A 25,099-nucleotide genomic window follows, 5' to 3' on the forward strand; every position below is an offset into this window, starting at 1 on the left:
TTTGGTTTAGTTTCCAGGAAGACAGCATCAATTTTGGAATTTTTTCTCCCATCCAGTGTAGTCTGTGTAGCCAATCCGGTTTCCGCTCTCAAAATTTCCCCAAGGATAGTATCTAAGTCGGGAAGTGTTCCTCGGTTTAGGATGTTAAATCTAACAATTTCAAACTCGGGCTTTAGATGCATTAGGAAATGCATAATCTTCCTCCTGTCAAGGTGTTCCTTCATGTACTTCACACAATAGTCTGGTGGATCCTTTCCCATGTGAACTCATATTCTGTCCAATGGTTAATGAACCCTACATAATATTCTTGGACCTTTTTGTCTCCTTGATAGTACGAGAAGATGTCAACCTCTATCTAATATTGTCTAGAGGGTACAGAACAGCCTATGAGATGTACCAATATATCGAGAAGGTTTATCAGCAATCGAACACCTCTAAATAGCAATATCAATTTCGACTAAACCTAGGATTCATGATGCAATTTTTGCATTGTCGATCTTCCACTGATTAAGGCCCTTAATATCAGAACCATCAGGTTTAGATACAGAGCCATCTAGATATCCCCAAAGACCATTAGCTTTGACATGGAATTGAAAGTTAAACTTCCATAATGCGTAGTTTGTGCCATTGAATTTAATAGGAAGAACCTCTGTCCTTTCTGATGCCATTGGGAGACGAAAGGCAACAACACACACTTCCAAAAAAACCAATAAAATTCGAACCAGAGGATGAAGAGAGTACAAAAGAAAGAGAGTACATAAATTAGATGTACAACAAAGAGCAAAAGTACAAATAAATGGGAGAGGTGAGAGACTTTTTTTCTTTTTTCTTCTTGTGCCAGTTTTGCATGGGAGTTGCAACTCCCAGCACGTTGGGGGAGTTGTGGGCAGTTACTCAACTATGCACAACTCCTCCCCCTCCCTCTTGTTATGGATCAGGTCAGGTCAGCCATCATGGGCACCCCAAATCTGAATCCAATTTCCAACATCTCCTACTCGCACATGATGGGCACAACAATGCCCAACTAACTTGGTGAAATGCATACAACAAATGGATTGTGCAACCGGAAAGCACACCTATACTTGGGAGCTCAAAAACTATGCACCCGTTAGGGATTACATAGTGGCTACTAGCCAAAAAGAATCATGAATAGAATGTGATCTCGCTATTCCTCACACAGATTCAGTTACAACAGATCAAGCATACCTAATCCCTCAAAGATTGTGCCTGACCTCTCTCTACTCACTATGTATCCACAATTATGTACTAGCCATCCCATGGCCACATAATTGGTCAACCGGTGAAATACATTTGATAGATAGAATCCAAATTGTCTTCCTTTCCTTACTCATGCCATTCAATTTCTCACCCTTGTTTAATTCAGATGCCATCTTAGAAACAAATGCCATGCGCATTTCAGACTACACAGAGACATAAGTGCACAAGAATGAACACTAGCACTTTACTGTCTCTCTTTTTTTTTCTTTTTTTTTTTTTTTGAAAAAGGTAAAGTAATTTTATTTCATCAGAATCATATTACAAAATACATGGGGCTCCAAATCCATAAAGCCTGGGGCCAAGAAAGCCATAAAAATTACAGATAAGCTGCCAGCAATCAGCTGAGCTCCCAAAACCCTTGGTTGAACCCCTAAAGATACAGCATTGCAAGAGATTAGTTGTCCAACAATACAGGACAACAGTTGATCCACACTGTGCTTATCCTGGAAAATTCTTTTGTTTCTTTCAGCCCAAGTGGTGCTAATCACAGCCGCAGGAATTGAGAGCCAGACACTTTTTCCTGACTTAGATAAGCCTCTCTGATCCCAGCACCATAAGAGATCCAGAATAGATGCAGGCATGGCCCAAGATAGCTGCCTAGAGGGGAAGAAGTGGTTCCAGATTTTGCTGAAGATGGGACAATGCAGAAATAGGTGGCTGCTGCCTCCTCCCCTTGGTTGCATAACACACAAGAATAATCCTGCAACTGCATACCTCTTGATGCAGGAGCTGAAGAGTTAAAATTGGAATTTTATGATATTTTATGCATTTCTGCATTTTTGGACAAGAGGGGTATTTTTTTCATTTTTGCAAATTTCTGTGGGGTCCAATGATATGGTTTAAATTAGGGCTGTTCATAGGAAGGCCCAACCCGACCAAACCAACCAACCCGGACCGACCCAACCCGAGTTGGCCGGGTTTTCATAAGCACCGGTCGGTTTCAATTCATAAACCGATGGTTTGGGTCGGTTTCGGTTTTCTTGTGTGAAAACTGAAACCAACCCGAACCGAACCGACTTAGTTCCTACTTAACTAAGTTGCCTCTAACCTAATTCCTAATTACAACCTAACCTAGTCTTCTAGTTCCTACTTAACTAAGTTGTCTCTATCCTAGTTTCTATAGTCCTTTACACCCAATAGGCAACCAATTAGGCAATTACAATTAGAATTAGGTGTCCTTTTTTACTTAGATTAGAACTTAGAAAGTTTCTTGAAATATACAAATTTCAGCCTTCTTTCTATAAAACAGTTTGACTTTCTATTTTCTTTATAACTTTTGTCTTCTATTCTAATTCTAACTTGGTCCACCCCCCTTAGGCCTTAGCCCCTCAACTCAAGCACAATCTCTATTCTCTAATACAATTTGACTCTCAACTCAAGAATCAAAAATTTTAAATTTCAAGTTCTCAAGTCTCAACTTCAAGACATCATTTGAACTTGGCTCTCCCAACTCCCATCTTCTCAAAGTTCTCATTCTCTCAACTCAAGCTCAAGTCTCAACTTCAGTCATTCAAAGGTTAGTATTTTTTTATTTAATTTTTTTAGTTTAATGCATGTTACAAGTTGATATATTTTATTTGTGTTTTGTTTAAGTTTAAGCTTTGAAAAAAATCCGGTTAATGATGATATATTTGCACAAAAAACTTCAGTTTTGTATGAAAAACCTAATCTATTTAAATATATATTTCGGTTTTAATTTAAATATATTTTATATTTAAAACTGTTAAATAAAGATAATTCAGCTTTACATAAAAACTGAAATATCTGAAAAAATCTATATCTAAAGATATATATTCTGAAATATGTGAGATATATATTTCCAGAAAATATATATTCCAATATATTTGTATGTATATTTTTGTTTATATATATATATATATATCCTTTTTGTACAAGAGCAAAACCGAAACCGACCCAAACCGACCCAACCCGACTCAAACCGACCAGGTCGGTTTTGCTTAACACTGGGTCGGTTTTGGATTCCATCTCAGGTAACCCGACCAGGTCGGGTCGGTTGGGAAAACCCCAGTAAACCGACCCAACCCGACCCGTGAACAGCCCTAGTTTAAATTGTATTGTTATAGTTTGCTTATGTTTAAAATTTTAGAGTCATTGCATAAGTAGGATGAGAGTTATTGAATCCTCTTTGAATTGAAATAAGATATGACAACTTAGTTTGTCTCCTACTAGGACTATTGAGTCTAACAGTTCGACTCCTATAAATATGTATGGACGTTTTACACAAAGGCAATGAATTATATTGAGTTTTCTTCAGCTTATGCTAGCTATGGTGAGTGATTCCCATGCCCTAGAATGATTCTAGATACCCTGTGAGTGATTCCAGGTATTTTCTCTCTTCTTTCTCTCCCTATTTTCTCTCTTATTCCTTTAAGAAGCCATTATAGCCATTAACAGCCATAAAACTCTGATCAAGAAGACCATTCAATATTCTTCAAAGACTAGAACTGAGCTGGTCCTACATCACCTCTCCTCTCCAGATTCTTCTTGGTAAGGCACTTATCCAGAGCCACAGCCCAGATCAAAGCATTAAGCTTTGAAGGGACAATCTGGTTCCATACTTTATCAGCAGGGAAATCAGCACCTTCATCAGTTGAAAGGATCCTGGAAAACGAAGAAACAGAAAACAGCCCATCTTTACCCCGAGATCATATCCAAGAGTCTTCTTCTAATAAATCCAGAGATTGAGTAGATAACATCTCCAACATCCCTAAGACTTGAACTAGTTCCCAATCCTGAAAATTCCTTCTGAATGAGGGGCCCCAAAGACAAGTGTTGTTTCTAATCTCAGCAGTCAGCAACCAAGGCTTCTTGGTTTTCTGCCATTTGGAATAGCTGAGGGAACACATTGGCAAGGGGTTTATTAGAGCACCACACATCTTTCCAGAACCTAATTCTCCGGCCATTCCCCAGCTTCACCAAAAGGCCATTACTCAATAATGGGAAGACTTTCATTACTTTCTTCCAAATCAAGCACCCAAGAGAGATCAAGGAATTGGTAGTAACCCAGTCCCCATTGTCAGAATTATACTTTGCAATTAATCTCCTCCACCAACTTCCTATTTCTCTACCAAATATCCAAATCCATTTCCCAAAAAGAGCCTTATTGCAATTAATCTCCTCCACCAGCTAACTAGGTGAATTTTCTTCTCTTCTTCCCACCCATTCCATAAAAAATCCCTCTGCAATTTTTCCACTCTTTGGGATACTTTTCTTGGCATTGGGAAAAGAGACAGAAAATAGGAAGGCAGATTTGATAAGGCACTCTTGAGAAGAGTAATTCTTCCCCCCAAAGTAAGATACTTGGTCTTCCAGCCTGCCAGTTTCCTTTCTAACCTCTCCACCACTGGCTCCCAGATCAGAGATGAGGTACATTTAGATCCTAGAGGGAGACAAGATAAGAGGTTGGAAGGAAACCAAATTGGCAAGCAAGCACCTCTGCCAAGTTTTCTATATTTTCCACCTTTCCCACCGGAACTAACCTGCTTTTGACCCAGTTGACTTTCAATCCTGATACTACTTCAAACCAGCACAACACCCAAAGAAGCACACCCAATTGCTCCAAGTTAGCATCAATGAAACATAGTGTGTCATCAGCAAATCTAAGCAGCTGCACCTTTTCTCCACCCAGAGTCACTTCAAAACCTTGCTAAATACCCTCCTCTCCCACCCTACTCACAAGGGCAGAGAGAACCTCCATCACACAAACAAATAGAAGAGGAGAGAGGGGATCTCCTTGCCAAAGACCTCTGGAACTTTTGAAAAAGCCAGCTGACTGACCATTAACCAAGACTGAAAACTTTGAAGTGGTGCATACTTTAATCCAATTTCTCCATTTTTGCCCAAAATTCATTCTTTCCAGAACAAAATCCAGGCACCTCCAATTCAAGTGATCATAGGCCTTTTCCAAGTCTAACTTGCACAGCAGCCCAGGCTTTCCTTCTCTTTTCCTAGAACCAATCAGTTCATTTGCCACTAGAACACTGTCCAGCATTTGTCTTTCTGGCACAAAAGAGAATTGGTTCTTGGAATTCACCGAGTTTAGCACCTTTTTCATTCGTTCAGCCAGATCCTTGGCCGGGATTTTATAGAAGTTGTTCTGTAAGCTTATAGGTCTGAAATCCCTCATGTTTGTAGCTCCTTCCACCTTCGGAATCAGAGATATGAAAGTAGCATTCAGACTTCTCTCAAGGGCAGCATTGGAATGCAACTCCTGAATCACTTTAAGAGGGTCCCCTTTAATTACCTCCCAGCACTTCTTATAGAAGATGTTTGTGAGACCATCCGGCCCTGGTGACTTATCCACTTCCAGTTTTTTTAATCACTTGCCATATTTCTTCCTCTGAAAATGGAGCTTCTGACTCTCTTTGTTGTGCTGCTGATTATTTATTGAAAGGCAGATCTAGTGGGAGAGGTCTCCTTTTCCAGTTCTCCTTGAACAAATCTGAAAAGTAGTGGGTTGTGATGTTTTTTAATTCAGTCCAAGTTTCGCACACTTGGCCTTCAAACTCCAATTTTTCAATATGATTGATTATTTTCCTTGCATTTACCATCTTGTGAAAGAAGCCGGAGTTTCTATCCCCATCCTTCAACCAGCTGATTTTTTATCTTTGCCTCCATTTCAGCTCATCCCTATATGCTAGATTATCAAGAACCAATTTTGCTTCAGACCTTTTCTTCCTATCCTCTTCAAGTAAGGGACCATTCTCCTCGGCCAAGTCAATATTTTTTATCAGTTCGAGGCACTTTTTCTTTTTAGAATCCGACTGATCTCTAAACTCCTGCTTCCAAGATTTAAGCAACTCTTTAATTGAATTTAACTTCTTAGCCAAGATATGAGAGCTAGAGACCTCAAAATCTGATTGTCCACTTTGAGGAAAGTAAAGGCACTAAATTCTCTTCTTCAAACCAAGCATTTTCCATCTTGAAAGGGCATTTTCTGGATCCCTGACCTCCACAACTCAGCTGAAATGGAGTATGATCAGAAACAGGCCTCGGAAGGGCCACCTGCTTCACTTGCTGATATGTATCCTCCCAATCCGGTGAGTAGGGGTGTCAATGGACCAGATTCAGGTTGAACCTCGTCCAAATCGCATTTAAATTGGACGGGTTGGACGGTCCATGCTTTGGCATCGGGTTGGACTGGTCCGTATTATTTTGGTCCTAAGTAATTGGTGGACCGAAACGGATGAAGTTGATTAGTCCACAAACCACCTGAGGATCGATTTTACTTCAGACTCCAACTCTCCAAGTCTCCAACCTAGGGTTTCTCCAAGGGAACTCTCTCCAACGTCTCTTTTTTTTTCCGACGGTTCTCTCACCAGCGAGTCGGTGACTATCTCCGTCAGTTTGCTTGAGCTGCATCTACAGATAATATATTGTCTTCACTTCAGACTCCAACTCTCCAAGTCTCCAACCTAGGGTTTCTCCAAGGGAACTCTCTGCAACGGCTTTTTTCCGATGGTTCTCTCACCGGCGAGTCAGCGACTATCTCTGTTAGTTTGCTTGAGTTGCATGTGCAGAAAATGTATTGTCTTCACTAGCGGCTATCTCTGACATTTTTTCTCTCCAGCAGTTTCTCTCTAACATTTTTATCTCCACCAGTTTTCTCTCTCCAACGGCCACCTCTCTTCTGTGAACTGCAATCGATCATTGAAATAGGTAATATATCACCCCTCAGTTGGCTTCCTTGATGGTGCAGCTCATCTGTCTTGTAGTCTAGTTTGTTATTTGATTCATTTTTGAAGTGGTTGTCTAATTGTGTTTGTGCCAAGTCTAGTGATGTTTAATGTTGCTTTGTCTTAGGTAGTATCAGTCTGTTTTCTGTTTCTTTTTTCTTTTAGAAAATTCAAACTTAAGATGCCTGATTGTTAAGTAGTGGCTGTTCCGGCCAGTTGTTTGCTATTTCAGATCCACAAATTACAAAGATCTTTCACATCTTCTGCTTTTTGAGCCAAATCAAAAGCATCTCTAGTGAAAGACCTAGATTTACAATGAAGATATTGCTTACCCAAAAAATAAAAAAAAAACTGGATTGCTCAAACTTTTCAGGAACTGATTGGCAAGAAATAGTAGGCAATACATCCATTTTTTACTGTTGACAAACCAGGGTTTTCTCTTTTAGTGACAGATTGTAACAGAATAAAATCCACATTTATCGTTTTAGGAAATGTATGGGCCATCTTGTCATTCCATTGTAGGATTGCATCTAAAAACATCTAGAAATGATTCTCAAAATATTGGAAGAAAAAGATGAAGGGGGTGTTCTATGTGAATTATTTTTCATGTGAGTTCTAAAAACAAATGAGAACCATCTGGTTTGAAAATAGATTGGGTGTGCATGTGTTGTTTCCAAAAATTGAAAGATGAAGGGGGTGTTCTATGTGAATTATTTTTCATGTGGATTATACTAGTCCAATCTAATCCAGGTTGAATAGTCCAATAAGACAGTGGATTGGATTGGACCAGTCCAAAAGACTAGCTGAATGTAAGGATTATTGTCTGGCTGGATGTGTAGTGATGGAAGGCGGTGGTACTGTGTGGGTTCCTAAATTTTGCAAAATCTTCTTTGATTGGGAGATGGGCTTTGTTTGTGAGATTTTACAGGTCTTAAAAGATAGAGCAGTCAAGGAGGGGCAGCTAGATATGTGGGGCTAGAAGTGGAGCAAGAGTGGAGAGTTTTCAGTTATTGTTCAGTGGTCATTCTAGAACTGCAACAGTAATATACTTTTTAATTTACTGTTTTTTTTTCAGATGACATGATTGATTACTTTTAGTGAACTATCCATTGCATTCTTAGGAATTTTGCCTTGTTAATTGCTCTGTTTCTTTGAATGTGTTTTAAATGTTGTCATACTCACTCTAGTTATTCTTAATTTCACTAGAACAGGGAATTAAAAACTAAAATTCAGTTGTTTTCTAAATCCCATTTCTTATATTTTTATGTAAGAAGAATTTATAGATGAACTACTAATCATATAAAAAAGGGATACTAATTGGTAAGATCCTATTAAAGATCTTTTTAGACTACTAGAAAATTATTAATATAAATCCTTCTTTGTCCTCTGCCTCCAACACCCACCTCCTGTGCTATGATATTTTTACTCCAGAACCAAAAGGGATACCAAATAGAAGATGTGTTCCATTAAATGTTGCATGTTCTGTTCTGTCTAATCCATATTGTTGTCTTTGGCTTTAATCATTTCTGCAACACCCTCATAGTTCAAATGTTTCTGATTCCCAAAACCATTGATAGAAGTAGCAGACATGAACCACTTACTACTCAGAGAGTCGGAGATGAGCATCTCACCCACCTAGTCCATCATCTGTCATGTGAGTCTGTGACAACAATAACATGGTTGGGTTGTGATGATATTAAAAATAACATGGTTGGGTTGCTGTCCTGTGACAGCAATATCTTTTGGGTTAACAAAGAAAAGATAAAATAAGGCAGAGCTTCTAGTCAAAACAGTGTTCTCAGGCTTGGACTGCACAGAAAATTAAACCAGAATGCTGATGGAGTGATGGATCATGGAACTCATGGATTTGTTTACTAGTAACCAGGTCAAAATTCAAGGTTCCAGACATAGATCATGGGGAGATTCTACTAACTTATTTGAACTGTGCAAGTTGGATTGAATCAAATGGTTATTAGATGTGAGTGTTGGTTATTTCTTGTAACTTTGTGGTTTAATTGGCTGATAGAGTAGTCAATGCAAAGTTCATTTTCAAATGGTAAAACATATTGTTTGAAGTTGGGTAGCTTGAGCATTTTTCATGTCCATAGCCGTTTTCCACTGATTAATTAATTCTTTCACTTTCTATACATTTGTTTTACAGGCATTGCAGAACTCAGACTGATGATGATGACAACTTTTTTTGGGTAGTTGTTTACTCCAAGTAAGCTGTGTTTGGAGACTTGGAGTGATGATGATGATGATTTGTTGTAACATAAATGTTAGGTAATAAATTGGATAAAGGGTTGGATGATCTTGACAGCAAAGATTCATGGTGACTATCAATTAAATATCTTGATTTTCTACCTAAAAAATCTCTAACTCTATGGTGCGACCCATTTACTGTGTTTTTTTGTGTGGGTCCTCACTCCTCTCCCAATTAAAATCATGTTCCTGGTTTGCCAGAAAATCAATTCCCTAGTCTCCTGCCCTAATTTCTAATTTGACGTGTAATTGGAGTTGGCATCGTTTGGTGGTCTAGCTGAAATTTGTTTTTTCTTCACAGGATAAGAGTACAAGGAGTTCGTTCTTAACTGCATTTCTTTTGTTGCAGGATTATAGTTTCTCAGAGAATCAGCAAATTTCAGGAGAAAAGCATTTGGGGTGTGTCCATACACCCACACAGAGTGCTCACATTATTTGGGGTGTTCATCATGGGGAGTGCACCTGCTAGTGGCTCCTCAAGAAGCAGGAAATAGAAAGCAGAATCTGTTTGGATTCAATTGATAAGTAATAACCTGCATAAGAACAGTATGCAGTAGCTCTTGCATATTCTTTGGTTAAGAACTTGTCAAGATGGTTGGAATTTGGCTCATCTTTTCTTTTCTTTTTTTTTTGTATTAGTATTGAAGAATTAAATTCTAAAAGATTATATTGACAAACTCTTAATATGGAATGAAGTGTTGCATTTCAATCTGGTTTGGACTGTAAATCTGTAATTTTTAAACAACATCCGTGCTTCACGTATAAAGCTTCATTTAATTTGGACCGGATTGGATAAATCTGTAATTTTTAAACAATATCCGTGTTTCATGTATAAAGCTTCATTTAATTTGGACCGGATTGGGTCCAATCCGGTCCATTTGCATTTCAGTTGGACTGGATTGGATTCAGTTTGTATGGGGTTTGGATCAGATTTCGTCCTGGACTGGATCAGATTGGACCAAATCCAGTCCAACTGACAGCCCTACCGGTGAGATTAAAAATCTGTCAAGTTTAACCAGAGCTGGGTTCTCTTGATTATTTGTCCAGGTGTATTGCCCACCTAAGAGAGGTAGGTCAATTAAGTCAAATTGGTTAATAAAGTCCACAAACCTTCTCATATCCCTAGTTCTTCGGGTTTCTCCCTTTCTGTCCCCCATGAACCTGACAACATTGAAGTCACCTCCCAAGACCCAGGGAATGTTGAGCCCCCTTCTAGCATTTGTTAAATCCTCCCAAAGCTTCTCCCTGTCCAAGCTGACTGTTGGACCATACACATTGGTGAATTGCCTTTGGCTGCCTCCTTCAAACTCCAAAATTACAGAAATAAAAAATTCACCTACCTGAGAAGAAATTAACTTACATTTTTGCCTGTCCCATAAGATTAGTAAACCACCGGCAGAAACTCTGGCCGGTTTGCTCACCTATCTTACGTGACCTTGCCCCCAAATGCTTCTAACAACTCCTGCCTCCACAACTTCCAGCTTTGTCTCTTGGAAGAAGATCACATCTGACTTCCACCTATTCAGGAAGTTGCATACCACCATCCTCCTCCTTCCTGACCCCAACCCCCTCACATCCCAAGAAATAATTTTCAGATCCATAGAACAAAGAGATCCCCAAACCCCTTAGATCTTCTTCTTCCCCCCTCCCCCTCTTGACACTCCCTCCCCTTTTCCTGCATTGTCATTCAGACCCCAAGATATAGCCTCACCATTTCTCTGTTTTTCCTCATCCCCAAATTCCTTTTTTTTACTAGTAATTTTCCTCTCTCCTCTAGACATCTTTTTTCGATGCTTTCCAGGTATCTCACTTTCTCCTCCTCCAAACCCTCTATTGAAACCCCCCAAGAAGTTTCCAAATCCCAGCAATTTTGGCATAACCCAATTCGAGGTTTCTGCCACCTTCTTACCTCTGTCTTCTCTTCTCCCCTCCCCTTCCTCTTTATCCTTTGCTTTCAAAAGAGCATCTTGAACACAGGTTCTTCTCTCTTCCCTTTCTTTCCCATGCGTCTGAGAATCAACTTGAGCCTCAACTTCTTCCGGCCTTTGGCTCAGAGGGGCCCTAACTTCCAGCATAGCCAAGGGGGTAGCCTCCATCACCTCCACCTCAGCATTTTGGAGCAAAGAGAGGGTTAAGATCCCATTTTCCGCCATCTCACAAGGGGTATGAACAGCAGCTAACGAGTTCACCATACCAAAACCTGTCGAGGTCGGGGAGGAAAATTTCGATTGTTGTGCATTTGGAGGAGTCTGGACAGGTTTCGGTCGTGACCTCTGTTCTGGCTATCTCTTTCTTTTGAGGCCTGACAAGGGGTTCTCCTATCAATAGTGACTGGTTGGGAAGAAGCCAAGAGCCAGTTTGGGCCTTCCGTCAGACCTGGTCAGTCTTCTCTCTAGCTAAGAAAGACTGGATTCTGGTCACTCTGCAACTCGTTCCGAACCGGATGCTCCCAGTTCTCAGGTACCAAGTCAAGGGTGTTCGACCCTTCCTTTTCCAAAGCTGCCCTTTCCCCAAAATCTCCAACTTCTTTTACTCCCGACCCTTCATTACTTAAACATTGGAGAACCTGCCCTGTCACATTCCAAGATCGAATGGTTCTCCAAAGTGTTCTTTTTCTCATCCCCACACAACAAACGAGGCAGCCGCAAGGGATCCATCCTGGGCACGGGTTGTCTTCCAACTCCAGCCTCCCCTATCAAAACACCTTCCTCTCCCATCTCCGGCGTCGATCTTCCCCTAGAGCTGTCCATCTCATCTTGGACTAAAACCACTGCCTCTCCCATCACCAATTCACCCCTTGAAGACCTTTCCCTTTCCTCCCTCTCCCTCTTTTCTTTTAGGCTCACCTTCGGTCTCTTCTCCTGCAAAAGCCACACCCAGCAAGAAAGGTCACCTACGACTATTTCTAACCTCTCTGGAATCACCACTCCAGCCTTAACTTTCATTCTCACCCATTCGCATGTCTTCAGCTCTTCCACGGAATCATCTGTCCCCAAAAAACCCCCACACAAATTGCCAATCCCTTCAATCACACTCAAGCACCACAGAGGGAGTGGGAGCCCAAAGACTCTTCACCAAATCTCCAACAGGTTGTTCGAACTGCTCAGTTTTTCTGGTAGCAAACTCGCCACCATTTCCATCCACCAATCCAAGGCCAATCTGTTCCGACCGATGCACCAGGGTCTGTTTTAGAGGACCCACTCTGCCTTGTCCTTGGAAGGGAAGATGAATAGGTAGCAGTCATCAATCAACTTCTTAGTTCTCACCCCTCCCACCGCTCTCCAACTTCCTGTTGCCCACATTTCCAACTCTTCTACTGGGATTTTCCGGTCCAAACATCCCACCAGGTACCTTTGCAAGAAGAGCTTTCTCACCTGAACATCAGTCGTCGTTTCCAAGAATGATCTAGCTCCCAAATTTTTTAAGGAAGTTTCCCCAAAACTCGGCCAGATGCAAGCCGCAGTTGCCTTTTTGAAGGAAAGGTTTCTTCTAACTCCACCTACACAAGCGGGTTATACCATGCTTCCGCCCCCCATCTTCTTCCTCCCCTTCCCTTTTTCCACATCCTTAATCAATTTCCAGGAAAGATGTAGCTCCCTTCCCTTCAATGGATTGCCACGAAGAACAGAGGAGATTGTCTCACCGCGAATAACCGCATGTCCAAAATATACCCGTTTTCTACACAAGCAAAAATCATCTCTTGTTCTTCCAGATCAAGTTTAAATTCAGGTTTTAGAAACACATACCATATTCTCTCCCTTTTCGAGTTCATCAAACTAGGACCATAAGAGTCTTCATAGAGAATATAAACACAAGCAAATACTAGCACTTTACTGTCAAATGAACATATAACCATTTTGCAACAAGAAATGATCTAAAATAATCACAATTTTTTTATCAGCAAAAAGTTATAATATTAATCAATTATGGATGGATTAGTACAATTTGAATACAACAATGTAATCCCCAAATGCACATAAGTAGATTACACAGAAGCACAGTAAAAATGCTGCCTTGCAGCCCCTTGTTTTGCTAGGGCATCAGCTAGCCCATTTGCAGTCCTTCTAACCCATTTCTAAAATAATGATAATTTGACACCCAAAAAAAAAATTAAAAGTGGAACAAAGCTACCAATCAACTGTTGCATTCAAATGTCTAATCATCAGTGATTTTGGAACCACCTAAGCAAAAAAAAAAAAAAATGTAGCTCCAGATGAGAATCCTTTAACTCCTACCAACCTTGGAATTCCCACTCAAACTAATAGTATAAGCATGTTATAAAAAAATAATGCCAAAAATAACATGCTTTCCTTTCATACGGAGAATATTTGCAAGTCCTATGTACAAAAAAAATGCCTTGAAAGAATCACTCTTTCTTGTGTTTCTCATAATAAGGCATATTTTTGCTTAGTCTCCTATCAATCTCACACATAAATTCGTTACAAAGATTAAGGGTCATTTCATCTTCATTAATTCTCATTCCAACTCAGCATACCCAGCCATCTCTGACATCTCTTCCACTACTGCAATAGCCCATTGGCCCATGTGCCTTGCATTGCAAAGATTTGGGAGCTGGGAAAGCATAGAGGTCCTCCCGATGCCTTGCAAAATGCAGCACTATTTAGCCAAATCAAGTTCACAGGCCTGCTTGTGAAGGAGTATATCTTCTTTTTCCTGTACTTCTCCCATATAGTTTATGCAATTGGTTCCCATTCATCAGATAAAGAGTTGAGGATAATTAACACCAGCTTTTTGTAAGGGAGTTTTACATTCCTACACCTTAAATCTTGTTACATGTGCTAGATGGTCCCTATGTGCTCCATCGTGTTGTGTTCTAATCTCATCTTATAGTTTTTGAATTTTCCAAGGGTGGACATGTCCACTATGAGGTCCAATATGCCGGGTATGGCAGACATTGGTGGTGTAATCAGAGATTCCTCAAGCAAGGTGTTGGCTATGTACTCAGGACCCCTAGGGGAAGGTGGCTCTCTAAAAGCTGAACTGTTAGAGCCCTGCTTCAAGGGCTAAAGATTTCCAAGCAAGCTGATCTTAAGAACTTGGAGATAGAAGGGGACTCAAAAAAAGTGATATCTTGTACCAATTCAAGCAGTAATGTTCCGTGGTGCTACAGACATCCATTAAAGAAGATAATAAGCATAGCAAGGGAACTTAATGCCTCGTTTACATGGGTTAGGAGATCTGCAAATGGAATGGCTGATTCTTTAGCTAAACAAGGAGTTCAAAGGCAACAACGTTTGTGTGCTTTATTGTGAAATTTTCTGTTGAAATTCTGTGTTCTATCTGCTGTAACTATGTATTTATTCTCCTAACTGAATAAAATCATCATCTTGCTGATCAAAAAATAAATAAATAAATGAGTCCAATATGCTTTGTCTACCCTAAAAGCATGATGAAACCACTAAACCAATGGAAGAAAGACATGAAATTTTGTTAGACTGTAGATCATGCTCTCATAAGGCTACAACAAAAAAATAGGCTCAAAACAGGTTCAGAGAGCCCCTAAACCGACCCCTTAAACATTCGGGTTCCAATGAATAGAGGATGAACCAGAGGGTTTCAGTGGGAAAGTATGGGACCCACATAAATAGACTCAGAAGGTTAATAAATAAACGAGTCCAATATGTTTTGTCTACCTTAAAGCATGATGAAACCACTAAACCAATGGAAGAAAGACATTAAATTTTGTTAGACTGTAGATCATGCTCTCATAAGGCTACAACAAAAACTAGGCTCAAAACAGGTTCAGAAAGCCCCTAAACCAGCCCCTTAAACATTCAGATTCTAATGAATAGAGGATGAACCAGAGGGTTTAAGTGGGAAAGTATGGAACCCACATAAATAGATTCAGAAGGTTAAAAAACCCTAGGGTGCCAAATTTCATAAAAAACTAAGCACCAAAAATCCATGAACAAGCCCAAAGAAGTCTCGAGTTCAGGTGAATCAGCCCAGTCTCACACATCTATGGGTCAAAGTTGACTTGGTCAATTTTTTCAGTTTGGTTCTAGTCAGGTTGGGTATAGGAAATATTCAAAGGAGGAATGAGACTTTACTTAAAAAATGGTTGTGGAGGTTGCCAAAGGAAGAAGACAAGCTATGGGCTAAGGTGATTGTGAGCATTCATGGGCAAATGGCTGATGGTTGGGATGCTGGAATTCTGGCTAGGGCTACACGAGCTTCTCCTTGGAAATCTATACATGCCATTCTTCCTTCTTTTTTCCATTCATCAGGTATAACCTATGTTCTGGAAACCGAAATTTGGGGAACATACTTGATTGGGAGATGTTTGAAAGAACAATTTCCTTCCTTGTATTTCATTTCTTTGTTTAAAAATGAGCCAGTGTCCACCTTTGTGGTACCTTCAGATTCTTCCCATGGTTTGGATTGGGATTTAGGTCTGAGAAGGGGCATTAGGGATGCTGAAGTCAACCAGGTTTATGCCTTAATTCAGACCTTGGGTGGGGTGGGGTTGGACCCTGGGAGAGGGATAGTAGACTTTGGACTTTGACCCCTTCGGGTGAGTTTTCTTGTACTTCTTTTTTAAGGCCTTAACACAACCCTCTGATAGCTTGGGTATATACTTTCCAGTTCTGGAAGTTTGGGGTAAACGCTTCCCCCAAGGGTTGGTGCTTTTTGTTGGGAAGCCTTTCTAGGAAGATGTAACACCTGTGACTTACTCCAGAGAAAAAGACCTAAATGGCGCCTATCCCCTAATTGGTGCATCCTATGTAAGGCAAATGGTGAGTTTGGCTATCACTTACTAATCTCTTGCTCCTTTGTTTCACATAATTGGAAATGGTTTTTCTCTTTCTTTGGTTGCAGATGGATGCCCCCACCAGTACAAAGTTTGTTAGCCTCTTCCTTTTTCAGGTGGCCAAAGAAGAGGGGAAGAATTCTTTGGAGATGTGTCAAAGCTGCAATATGCTGGACAATTTGGGAGGAAAGAAATTCAAGGATTTTTAATGAGGAGAGGAAAAAGGATGCCATCATTGAAACAGTTACTATTAGAGTGGTGCATTGGGTGAAGTCTCTAGAATTATTTAAGAATATCTTCACAGATATGTTGAGAAGAAATTGGAAAGAAGTGGCCACCTCAGCTCCTATTAAAACCAAGACTAGCCCCCTTTGGTCTCCCCCAGTATCTGGTTTTACAAAGAAGAACTTTGATGGGAGTAGTGAAGGTAATCCGAGACCTTCTGGAACAGGAGGAACTTTTAGGGACGAAAGGGAAAGTCACTGCTCTCTTTTCTGGTCCTATTGGCATAGGCGATTCTCTTCAAGCTGAAATCCTAGCTGTGATGGAAGGAATGAAGAGAGCAAAAGAGTTGGACTACCAAAAGATAATTATTGAGGGGATTCAAAACTGGTCATAGGATGGCTGCAAAGAGAGGAAATTGGTCTATGAAAGTATGCTAATGAAAAAAAATTGTTCAACCAGCTAGCACAAGGTGTGGAGATTCAGTTACAATGGGTAAAAAGGTGTGCTAATACATTTACGGATACCCAAGGGGTGGGAAGGGAACATTTAATTTGCGCCAGTTTGTAACTGACTTGTATGTATTTTCTTGAGGAGGGTTAAGAGAGTTTGCGCATCCCCAGTCCATTGCACTTCCTTTTTTTAATGAAAGTTGTTATTGATCAAAAAAACTTATATAATTCAAGCAATCAACTCAGCACCATTAAACCATACACCATTCATCTCAATCAACTAAGGGATTCCTGGTCCACCATTTCACTTTGTCTAGCATCATATCAAGTAACAGCTTCAAAATGGTGATATGTATCTTACATTGACTGGACGATCACCCAATATCACCTTTCCACCATACTTCCTTGCTTCTTCAAATGCTACACGAAACTCAGCTCCAGGAAAAACCTCAAGCTTATTTGCAACCTGAAAAAGTACAAGGAAATCTCAGGCTCATAAACAAACAAAAACTAAAAAAATGATAAAAGTAATTGAGCTTAGGGGAAAAATTATGAAACCAATGCTTAAAACAAAATTAACAATTGAAAGTGTAATGAGAATATATAAGCACACCTTGGCAAGAAACCAGCCATAAAGAATTCCAAAACTATTCATTTTCTTTTTCTTCAACATATCGACCATTTCTTTCATGGTTGGTACCTGTCTAATTTGATGATAAATAAACTTGCACATGAAGAGCAGATTAAAAGGTTGCAAGTCTAATATGAAATACTATCAAACAGAGAAAGAAGTGAAACAGAACAGCAAAATATTATTGTTTAATCAAGAAAAACAAGCAGGAAAGAACAGAGAAAAATTCAGATCACTAGAGAAGGGTTGAGAGATAGAAATAGGGTTTTAGGAAGAAGAGAACCGAACAGTCTCCCAGCCCCTTTAATCGTATTTTCTTAGTTCTAATCATAAAATAATGCAGAATTACAAGAAATCCCTTAACAGGGTGGCTGCACTAATAAACACTTAAGAAATTTATACTCAGGCCTATAACAACTTAGTCCCATGCACATAAAATAAGAGATAAAACACATGGCCTAATAGCTCAACAGAGAAAAACACTGAGCTAAAACGTGGATACCTAACTGCAGTTTAAATGATGGACAATAATGTAAAGCTTAAACACCTTACATCATCCAAAAGTGACACAGTCCAATAAGTTATTTTATAAGTACAAGGTCCAATAAGTTAATAACCATCTTACAATTATTGGATGAATAAATGAATAAATAATGCATCATAAGCATAAGTACGTTACAGGAGGATACCAATAGAAAGAGAACGACTTGTTTTTCAGAGAAAAATAAAGTGATTGAAAAATCATTTATAAAGATTACCAACGTGAAAACTGAAAAGACATTTCTGACACAGGAACTCCAAGATTACTCCAAATTGTTCCGCCATAACAGTAGGCATATAAACAAAATGTGGTCCAAAGAAAGGGCAAAGGAAATAGGAAATGTGCTGCTTCTCTCAAGTTCTACTACTCATCCTCCAGTTGTATCAACTGTTATGCTGGTTCACATAAACATTAAACTATTCCCAACCCCACTCCAACACCCACGATTATCCAATGACTCAACAATCACAAGTTTGATGTTACTATTAAAATAATGATGAGATTCACCACAATGGATAATGGAGCCCTCAGAATGGTTACACGTTAAAGAATTCAACTTGACTTTCATCCGGATGCAATGAACTCTCCAGTATTTGCTTCTTAAACTCAGCCTGCATTTGATTTACTGGTTCGCTTAAACACCACTAAAGTTCCCCATGTTGAATTGAGGTAGTGTTGGTGATGCTCTGCCAAACCCAAATGTACAGATAACAGATGTTTGAAGTTACCACCCATTTTTATTCTTCATGGTCTTCTTCTGTTTTCTCTAAATGAAGCAATTATACTTCTGCATAATGGAACAGGAGTAGGGTTTGCACCTTAATCTGTTTTTTATTTTTAAGGATAAAAATCGATTTCATTAAACTAAAAAAAAGGGAGTACATCTCAGAAAACCCAGTGTTTTAAAAGGGCGCAAAGGCGAGGCGCTTTCCAGGCTGGGCGCCTCGCCCAGGCTAAGGTGCACAAACCTTGAACAGGCGCTCGCCTTTGCACCTAGGCATGCGCCTCAGGCAACAGGCAGCCCAGGCAAGCGCCTGGATGATGTTTACACAATTCAAGTTCAAACAAGTTTCAAAATTATATTAAAAAAGAAACACACACAAAATAGGAAACTTAGGAAAAAAGGAAGCTGAATCAACAGGGTCTTTGCCAAAACAACCAAAAGGAAAAAAAAAAGTTTGGAGGGAAGACTTCCTTCATCCAAAAGTTACCACTCCAGAGGAGAAACCAGAGGAAGCTGAAGCTCATTCAAGCTCATGTTCGTCCAAGACTCCAAGCCTGAATCAAACAGAGCTACAGTATCAGCCTATCAGGTATGTTATGTTTTTCTTTTTTTTTTTTTTTTTTTGTTCTTCTTCCTGTGGCAGTTGGCAGTTCAGGCTGAAACAGGGGCTCCGCCCTATTTTTCTTCTTCTCCATACAAAACATGCATAAAAAACAGGGACTACGCCCCTTTTATTTTTTTTGACTTTTCTCAGTAAAACAGGGGCTCCGCCCTCTCTCTTCTACTTCTTCTTCTTCAGTTTTATGAGTAAAACAGGGGCTCCGCCCTCTCTCTTCTTCTTCTTTTTCAGTTTTATGAGTAAAACAGGGGCTCCACCCTCTCTCTTCTTCTTTTTCTTCTTCTTCAGTTTTATCAATAAAACAAGGGCTCTGCCCTCTCCCTTCTTCTTCTTCTTCTTCTTCTTCTTCTTCTTCTTCTTCTTCTTGCAGTCTTGTTTCTTGCACAAAAATTGGGTCTACGCCCCATTTGTTTTTTCAGTTTTTATTATAAAAACAGGGGATCCGCCCCCTTTTTTTTAGTTTTTCTTATTAAAACAGGGGCTCTGCCCCATGGTTTTTTAGTTGTTATCATAAAAACAGGGGGGATCCACCCCATTTTTTCAGTTATATCTATGAGGCTATGGATTGAGCAAAGGAGGCCATTGACAAGGCATATGAAGAAATTTTTGGAATTATTGATAAGAGGTGGGAATGCCAACTCCACCAACCATTGCATGCAGCTGGTTACTTTTTGAACCCCTAATTTTATTATGATGATCAAGAGAGAATTGAAACAGATGAAGAGGTTATGACAGGGCTTTTTTAAAGTAATTGAAAAGGACAAGAACAAGAGAAGTGTAATCATTGATGAAATATCCAAGTACAAGAATGCAGAAGGAATTTTTTGTTTTTTTATTGGAAACGGTAACTTCATTAATATAACTTAAGAATAACTTTCCAGATTTAAGTACAGCCGTCAACCCCTAAGTAGGTGTTCAGCCCCCAATAATCATTCTTACAAAACTGCCCAGAACATTCTCTCCCTCACAGTCCCTTGTTTAGCCAACGTGTCAGCTAAACCATTAGCTGATCTCTTATCGAGGTTGACAGACATTTTATCCGAGAGCAAGTTGCATCTCAAAAAGTATGCCTTCCTTACATTGCCTCAGACATGCAGTTAACTGATCTCTTCACCAAAGCAGTCACAAAAATCAAATTGGAGACAGATTTACGCAAGTTGGGCATGACAAATATCTACTCCCAACTTGAGGGAGAGTGAAGAAATAGTTACTAAGTCACAAGTGTGGGGTTCCATACCCACACTCAGGCTCTAGTGTATGTGGTTCCATACCCACACCTAGCTATTTTTTATTTTCTTTTAAGATTGGGCCAGCTCGCCTTATTATGTTTATCCATATTATGTTTTGTTTTACTAGGACTAGGACTTTATGTTTTCTCTCCTATTCTTGTAAGGAACCAAAGGCTATAAATAATAGAATGTATGGGGTGGCAGATATCATCAACCGAACCCCTTCTTTATTTCTCTCTTCTCTTCCTTCCACTCTTCTTTTCTCTCTCTCTCATTCTCTTTGAACCTGTGTTTCTCTTCTCAGATTACATAGCAGCAGTTCTGATTTATTCAAGTTGGTATCAGAGCACGATCTAGGGTTTCTCACGTGAAGTCTAACCCAACCGACCACATGAGAATCATCTAAGGCTGGAAGAATAGAAAGGAGCTATCTTTGCCTGATTCTTAGAGGTTACCAGAGATCTCTAGCAGCTGTCCAAAGATTGGAGGGTGATTCTTGGTAATCAGGAAGAATCAGAGAAGGTTAGTAGGATTCAAGATTGGATTTTTATCAAGATTAAAGGAGGCAATCAGAGTTTTCTGGGTAAGATCTCATCCCTTCTTGAAACAGCAGTAGTAAGAAATAAGTTAAGCTTATTCAGAAGGTACGGCTGAGAAAATCTGATTTTTCTAGAGTTTGTTCTTAACCCTACGAACCATTTTTTTTACTGTGAGCCTTTCTTGGAGGGATCGGCTGAGAAAAGATCTGATCTTGATCTTTGACTGTGAATATTGGACTGAGTACAGTCCAGGATTATCTATCAAGGAGTTAATCCTTGACTGAGATTACATTTTTTGAAAGAATTCGACTGTGTTTGCACTCTTGGCAGCTGAGGTCAAATTCTGGACTGTTAATATCTGGTATTCTTTTGATTAAAGTTATAGTTTTAAGGAGAAACTATCAACTGAAACTAAGTTCTGGTACTTATTCTTGCTGTGATCAGATTGTTTTCTTGAAAAAAAAACAATTAGTCTTTTTTTCTTGGAACTTTGAAATCTACTTAGTATGAAAAAGGCTGGAAGTGAGGTAAAAACTCAAGGGGAAATTTTTGGGACCGGTAACATGACTGAAAATACGTTCCAGATTACCACTGTTAGGTTTGATGGAACAAATTACATGGAATGGGCCCAATCGGCAATGATGGCCATTGGGGGCAGAGGAAAAGTAGGGTATGTAACCAGAGATACAGAAGAACCAGCCAAGGAGGATGTATCCCGCCCAAGATGGGTTCAAGAGAACTACTTGGTGATGACCTAGTTATACAACTCTATACAGCCTCACATCAGCCAAAACCATCTCTGGGCAAAAACAGCCAAGGAAATATGGGACAGCATGAAGGAGACCTATTCCCAACCCCTCAATATTGCTAGAGCTTATGAGCTAAAATGTAAGGTGAAAAACCTCAAGCAATGAGAGATGTCAGTCTCAATATATTTTGCTACTCTAAAATCCCTTTGGCATGAAATTGATCACTTAGAAACTATTGAATGGGAAAACCAGAAGGATGCAACAACATATAGAAAACTGATTGAAACAAATAGGGTTTTCGAGTTCTTAGCCGGCCTAAACTCAGATTTTGATATTACAAGACAGCAACTCCTCACTAGGGAGTGTGTGACCCTATCTTAGGCCTACTCATTAGTCCACAGTAAAGAGAGGAGGAAGGTAATGCTATCCTTCTAGCCCACAAAAGCAGCCTTAGCAGCAACAAAATTCAAGGTTGGAGGAGAAAAGGAAAAGGAAAAGGAAGTTAAGAAGGAAGACGAAAAAGATATTTTTTGTGACCATTGCAAAAAGCCCAAACACACTAGGGACACCTGTTGGAAGTTGCATCCTCACCTAATGCCAGCTAGATTTAGAAACAAGAAGGGAAGTGCTAATACAGCAACTACTATTGACAGTACATCCTCTTCCAGCACAAGAACCACACCCTTGGATGCCTTGGCAGCTATCCGAGCTGCATTGACACAATTAGAAAAAAGAAGCTGGTATTTCTGGATCTACATCTCAGTCTTCAGCTACTACACCTGCTTAGCCTACTTCAGCCCTTGCTCATATAGGTACAAGAGCTACTGCATGTCATGCTTTTGTCCCAGGTAATACTAAACCTTTTTGGGTAATAGATTCAAGTGCTTCAGACCATATGACCAACTTATCTACTTTATTTAGCACCTATTGTTTATCCTCTGGGAGAGACAAAGTTTCTATTGCTGATGGCTCTCTTGTACCAATTTCTAGCAAGGGAGACATCAGATTGTCAGATACCATCACCCTATCCTCACGTTTGCATGTTCCCAAGCTTATTGCTATCTTACTTTCAGTTAGTAGTATTACCAAAAATCAAAACTATTCGATAACCTTTTTCCCTGATCAGTGTGTTTTTCAGGATCTGGAAACAAAGAAGGTGACTAGGATTGGCCGTGAGATGAATGAAGTCTACCTGCTTGAACAGTCACAGGGGGAGCAGAGAGAAGTAGGACAATTGTTTGTTTCTCAATCTTGTAGTAAGATTATGCTTTGGCACAACCGCTTAGTTCATTTATCTTTTGGGTCTTTGAAGAGTCTTTTTCTTTGGCACAACCGCTTAGTTCATTTATCTTTTGGGTCTTTGAAGAGTCTTTTTCCAAACTTGTTTGAGTCAGTAGAAGTGTCTAGTTTAAAATGTGAAAGTTGTGAGCTTGCAAAACACAATAGATCATCTTATCCTTTAAGTAATAAAAGAAGCAACCTTCCTTTTGAAATTGTGCAAACCGATGTTTGGGGCCCATATCATACTCCCACCATCGGGGGGTACAGATATTTCTTATTATTTGTTGATGATTATACCTGCTTTTCATGGGTCTACCTTATGCACTCTTGAGATGAGGTCCCTTCTCTGACCCAAGCTTTCCATCAAATGGTTCTAATCCAGTTTGAAACCAAGATCAAACCCTTAGATCTGATAATGCCAAGGAATACTTGGGCAAAACCCTTGGCATCCTATCTCCTTGATCATGGGGTCATTCATCAGATCACCTGTCCTCATACACCTCAACAAAATGGGGTTGCTGAGAGAAAAAACAGACATATCTTAGAGGTAGCAAGAAGAATCATGCTCAACTCTAATGTTCCCATACGCTTCTAGGGGGATGCAATCCATACAGCTGTGTACCTTATTAACAGGGTTCCTTCACAAGTTTTAAACATGCAAACCCTATTCAGTCTCCTATATCCAGATAAGGAACTATTCACTATTCCCCTCAAAACTTTTGGGTGTACTTGTTTTGTTCAAATCCTTGGACCTAATCGCTCCAAGTTTGATCCCAAAGCTACTAAATGTATTTTCCTTGGGTATGCACAAAATCAAAAGGGATATTGTTGTTATGAGCGGGTTTCAGGGAAGCGCTTTGTGTCCATGGATGTCACGTTTTTTTGAGGATATGCCCTACTATCATAGAGCTTCTCCTCGGGGGGAGAATAGTGAGGAAGGGATTTCAGTTTCAACACCAAAAGTTCCTTTACCTGTCCCAATTACTGAAGGGGGAGTTGTGAAAAAGGTTGTCAAAAATGCAAAGAGTTAAGAGTATCATAGAAAGTGGTGAAGGCAGGTTGACTCTCGTACTCAACAGCAATCCAGGCAAGTTCCAACATCTTCTACAGCCCCGGATCCAGACACTACTACTGCTCCCACTATTACAGATGCTCAATCTCCACCATCAAATGACCTTGATCTTCCAATTGCTATTCATAAAGGGAAGCGTCGTTGCACCTCATCCACGCCCATTGCATCTCCAAGTTCCTTTCCCATAATTGTCTCTCAAAATCCTACAGATCTTACTTGGCATCTATTTCTGCTATTCCTATACCCAGAAAAGTGCAAGAAGCCCTTTTGATACCTGAATGGAAGGAAGCAATGCAAGTAGAGATGGATGCTCTTGTCAAGAACAACACATGAGAACTAGTTAACCAACCTGAAGGGAAGAAACCTGTTGGATGCAGATGGGTGTTTACTGTGAAATATAATGCTGATGGTACTGTAGAGAGGTACAAGGCCAGATTGATTGCAAAGGGATTCACACAAACTTATGACATAGACTATACAGAAACCTTTGCACCTATTGCAAAAATGAACACTATCAGAGTTCTTCTATCCATTGCTGCAAGCTACTCTTGGCCACTATTTCAACTGGATGTTAAGAATGCCTTCCTCAACGGAGACTTGCAAGAGGAAGTTTACATGGAGTTACCCCCTGGCTTTTATAGTACAGAAAAAGGAAAGAAGGTTTGCCTTTTGAAGAAAACCTTGTACGGGCTGAAACAATCTCCAAGAGTTTGGTTTGATCGGTTTAGACTGGCTTTGGACAAATTCGGATACATACAGGCTTAGTCAAATCACACTCTCTTCTTTAAGAAGACAGGTCATTCCCTGACTCTACTTGCAGTCTATGTAGATGGCATTGTGATAACAAGGAGTGTCAATAGTGAAATTGAAACCCTTAAACAGCATCTTCACAAGGAATTTGAAGTTAAAGACCTAGGGAAATTACACTATTTCCTAGGAATTGTGGTAGCTCGATCTAAGCATGGCATTTTCATCTCTCAAAGGAAGTATGTTCTGGACTTATTGGAAGAAACAGGAAAGTTAGGAGTGAAA

The 25,099-nt window shown here is 39.8% G+C and overlaps 1 protein-coding gene across 8 annotated transcripts in view; it reads right to left on the reverse strand.

Moving 5' to 3' along the window:
* The window catches only part of LOC148875504 (uncharacterized), a 63,368-nt gene that overhangs the window by 32,730 nt on the left and 5,539 nt on the right, over positions 1–25,099 (reverse strand). For all 8 annotated transcript variants that reach the window (XR_016105067.1, XR_016105065.1, XR_016105068.1 and 5 more), the window contains exons 4-5: positions 17,296–17,382; positions 17,044–17,148 (exon numbers count right to left, since the gene is read on the reverse strand). Coding sequence is in view for 3 of the 8 variants with exons in the window: in XM_088964823.1 (XP_088820949.1) it covers positions 17,044–17,148; positions 17,296–17,382 (192 nt within the window). In the remaining 5 variants the exon portion in view is untranslated. The remainder of the gene's footprint in view (positions 1–17,043; positions 17,149–17,295; positions 17,383–25,099) is intronic.

Source organism: Nelumbo lutea, chromosome 1 (assembly GCF_056320005.1).
Source record: "Nelumbo lutea isolate HS-2025 chromosome 1, American lotus-T2T, whole genome shotgun sequence".
NCBI classification, from domain to species: Eukaryota; Viridiplantae; Streptophyta; class Magnoliopsida; order Proteales; family Nelumbonaceae; genus Nelumbo; species Nelumbo lutea.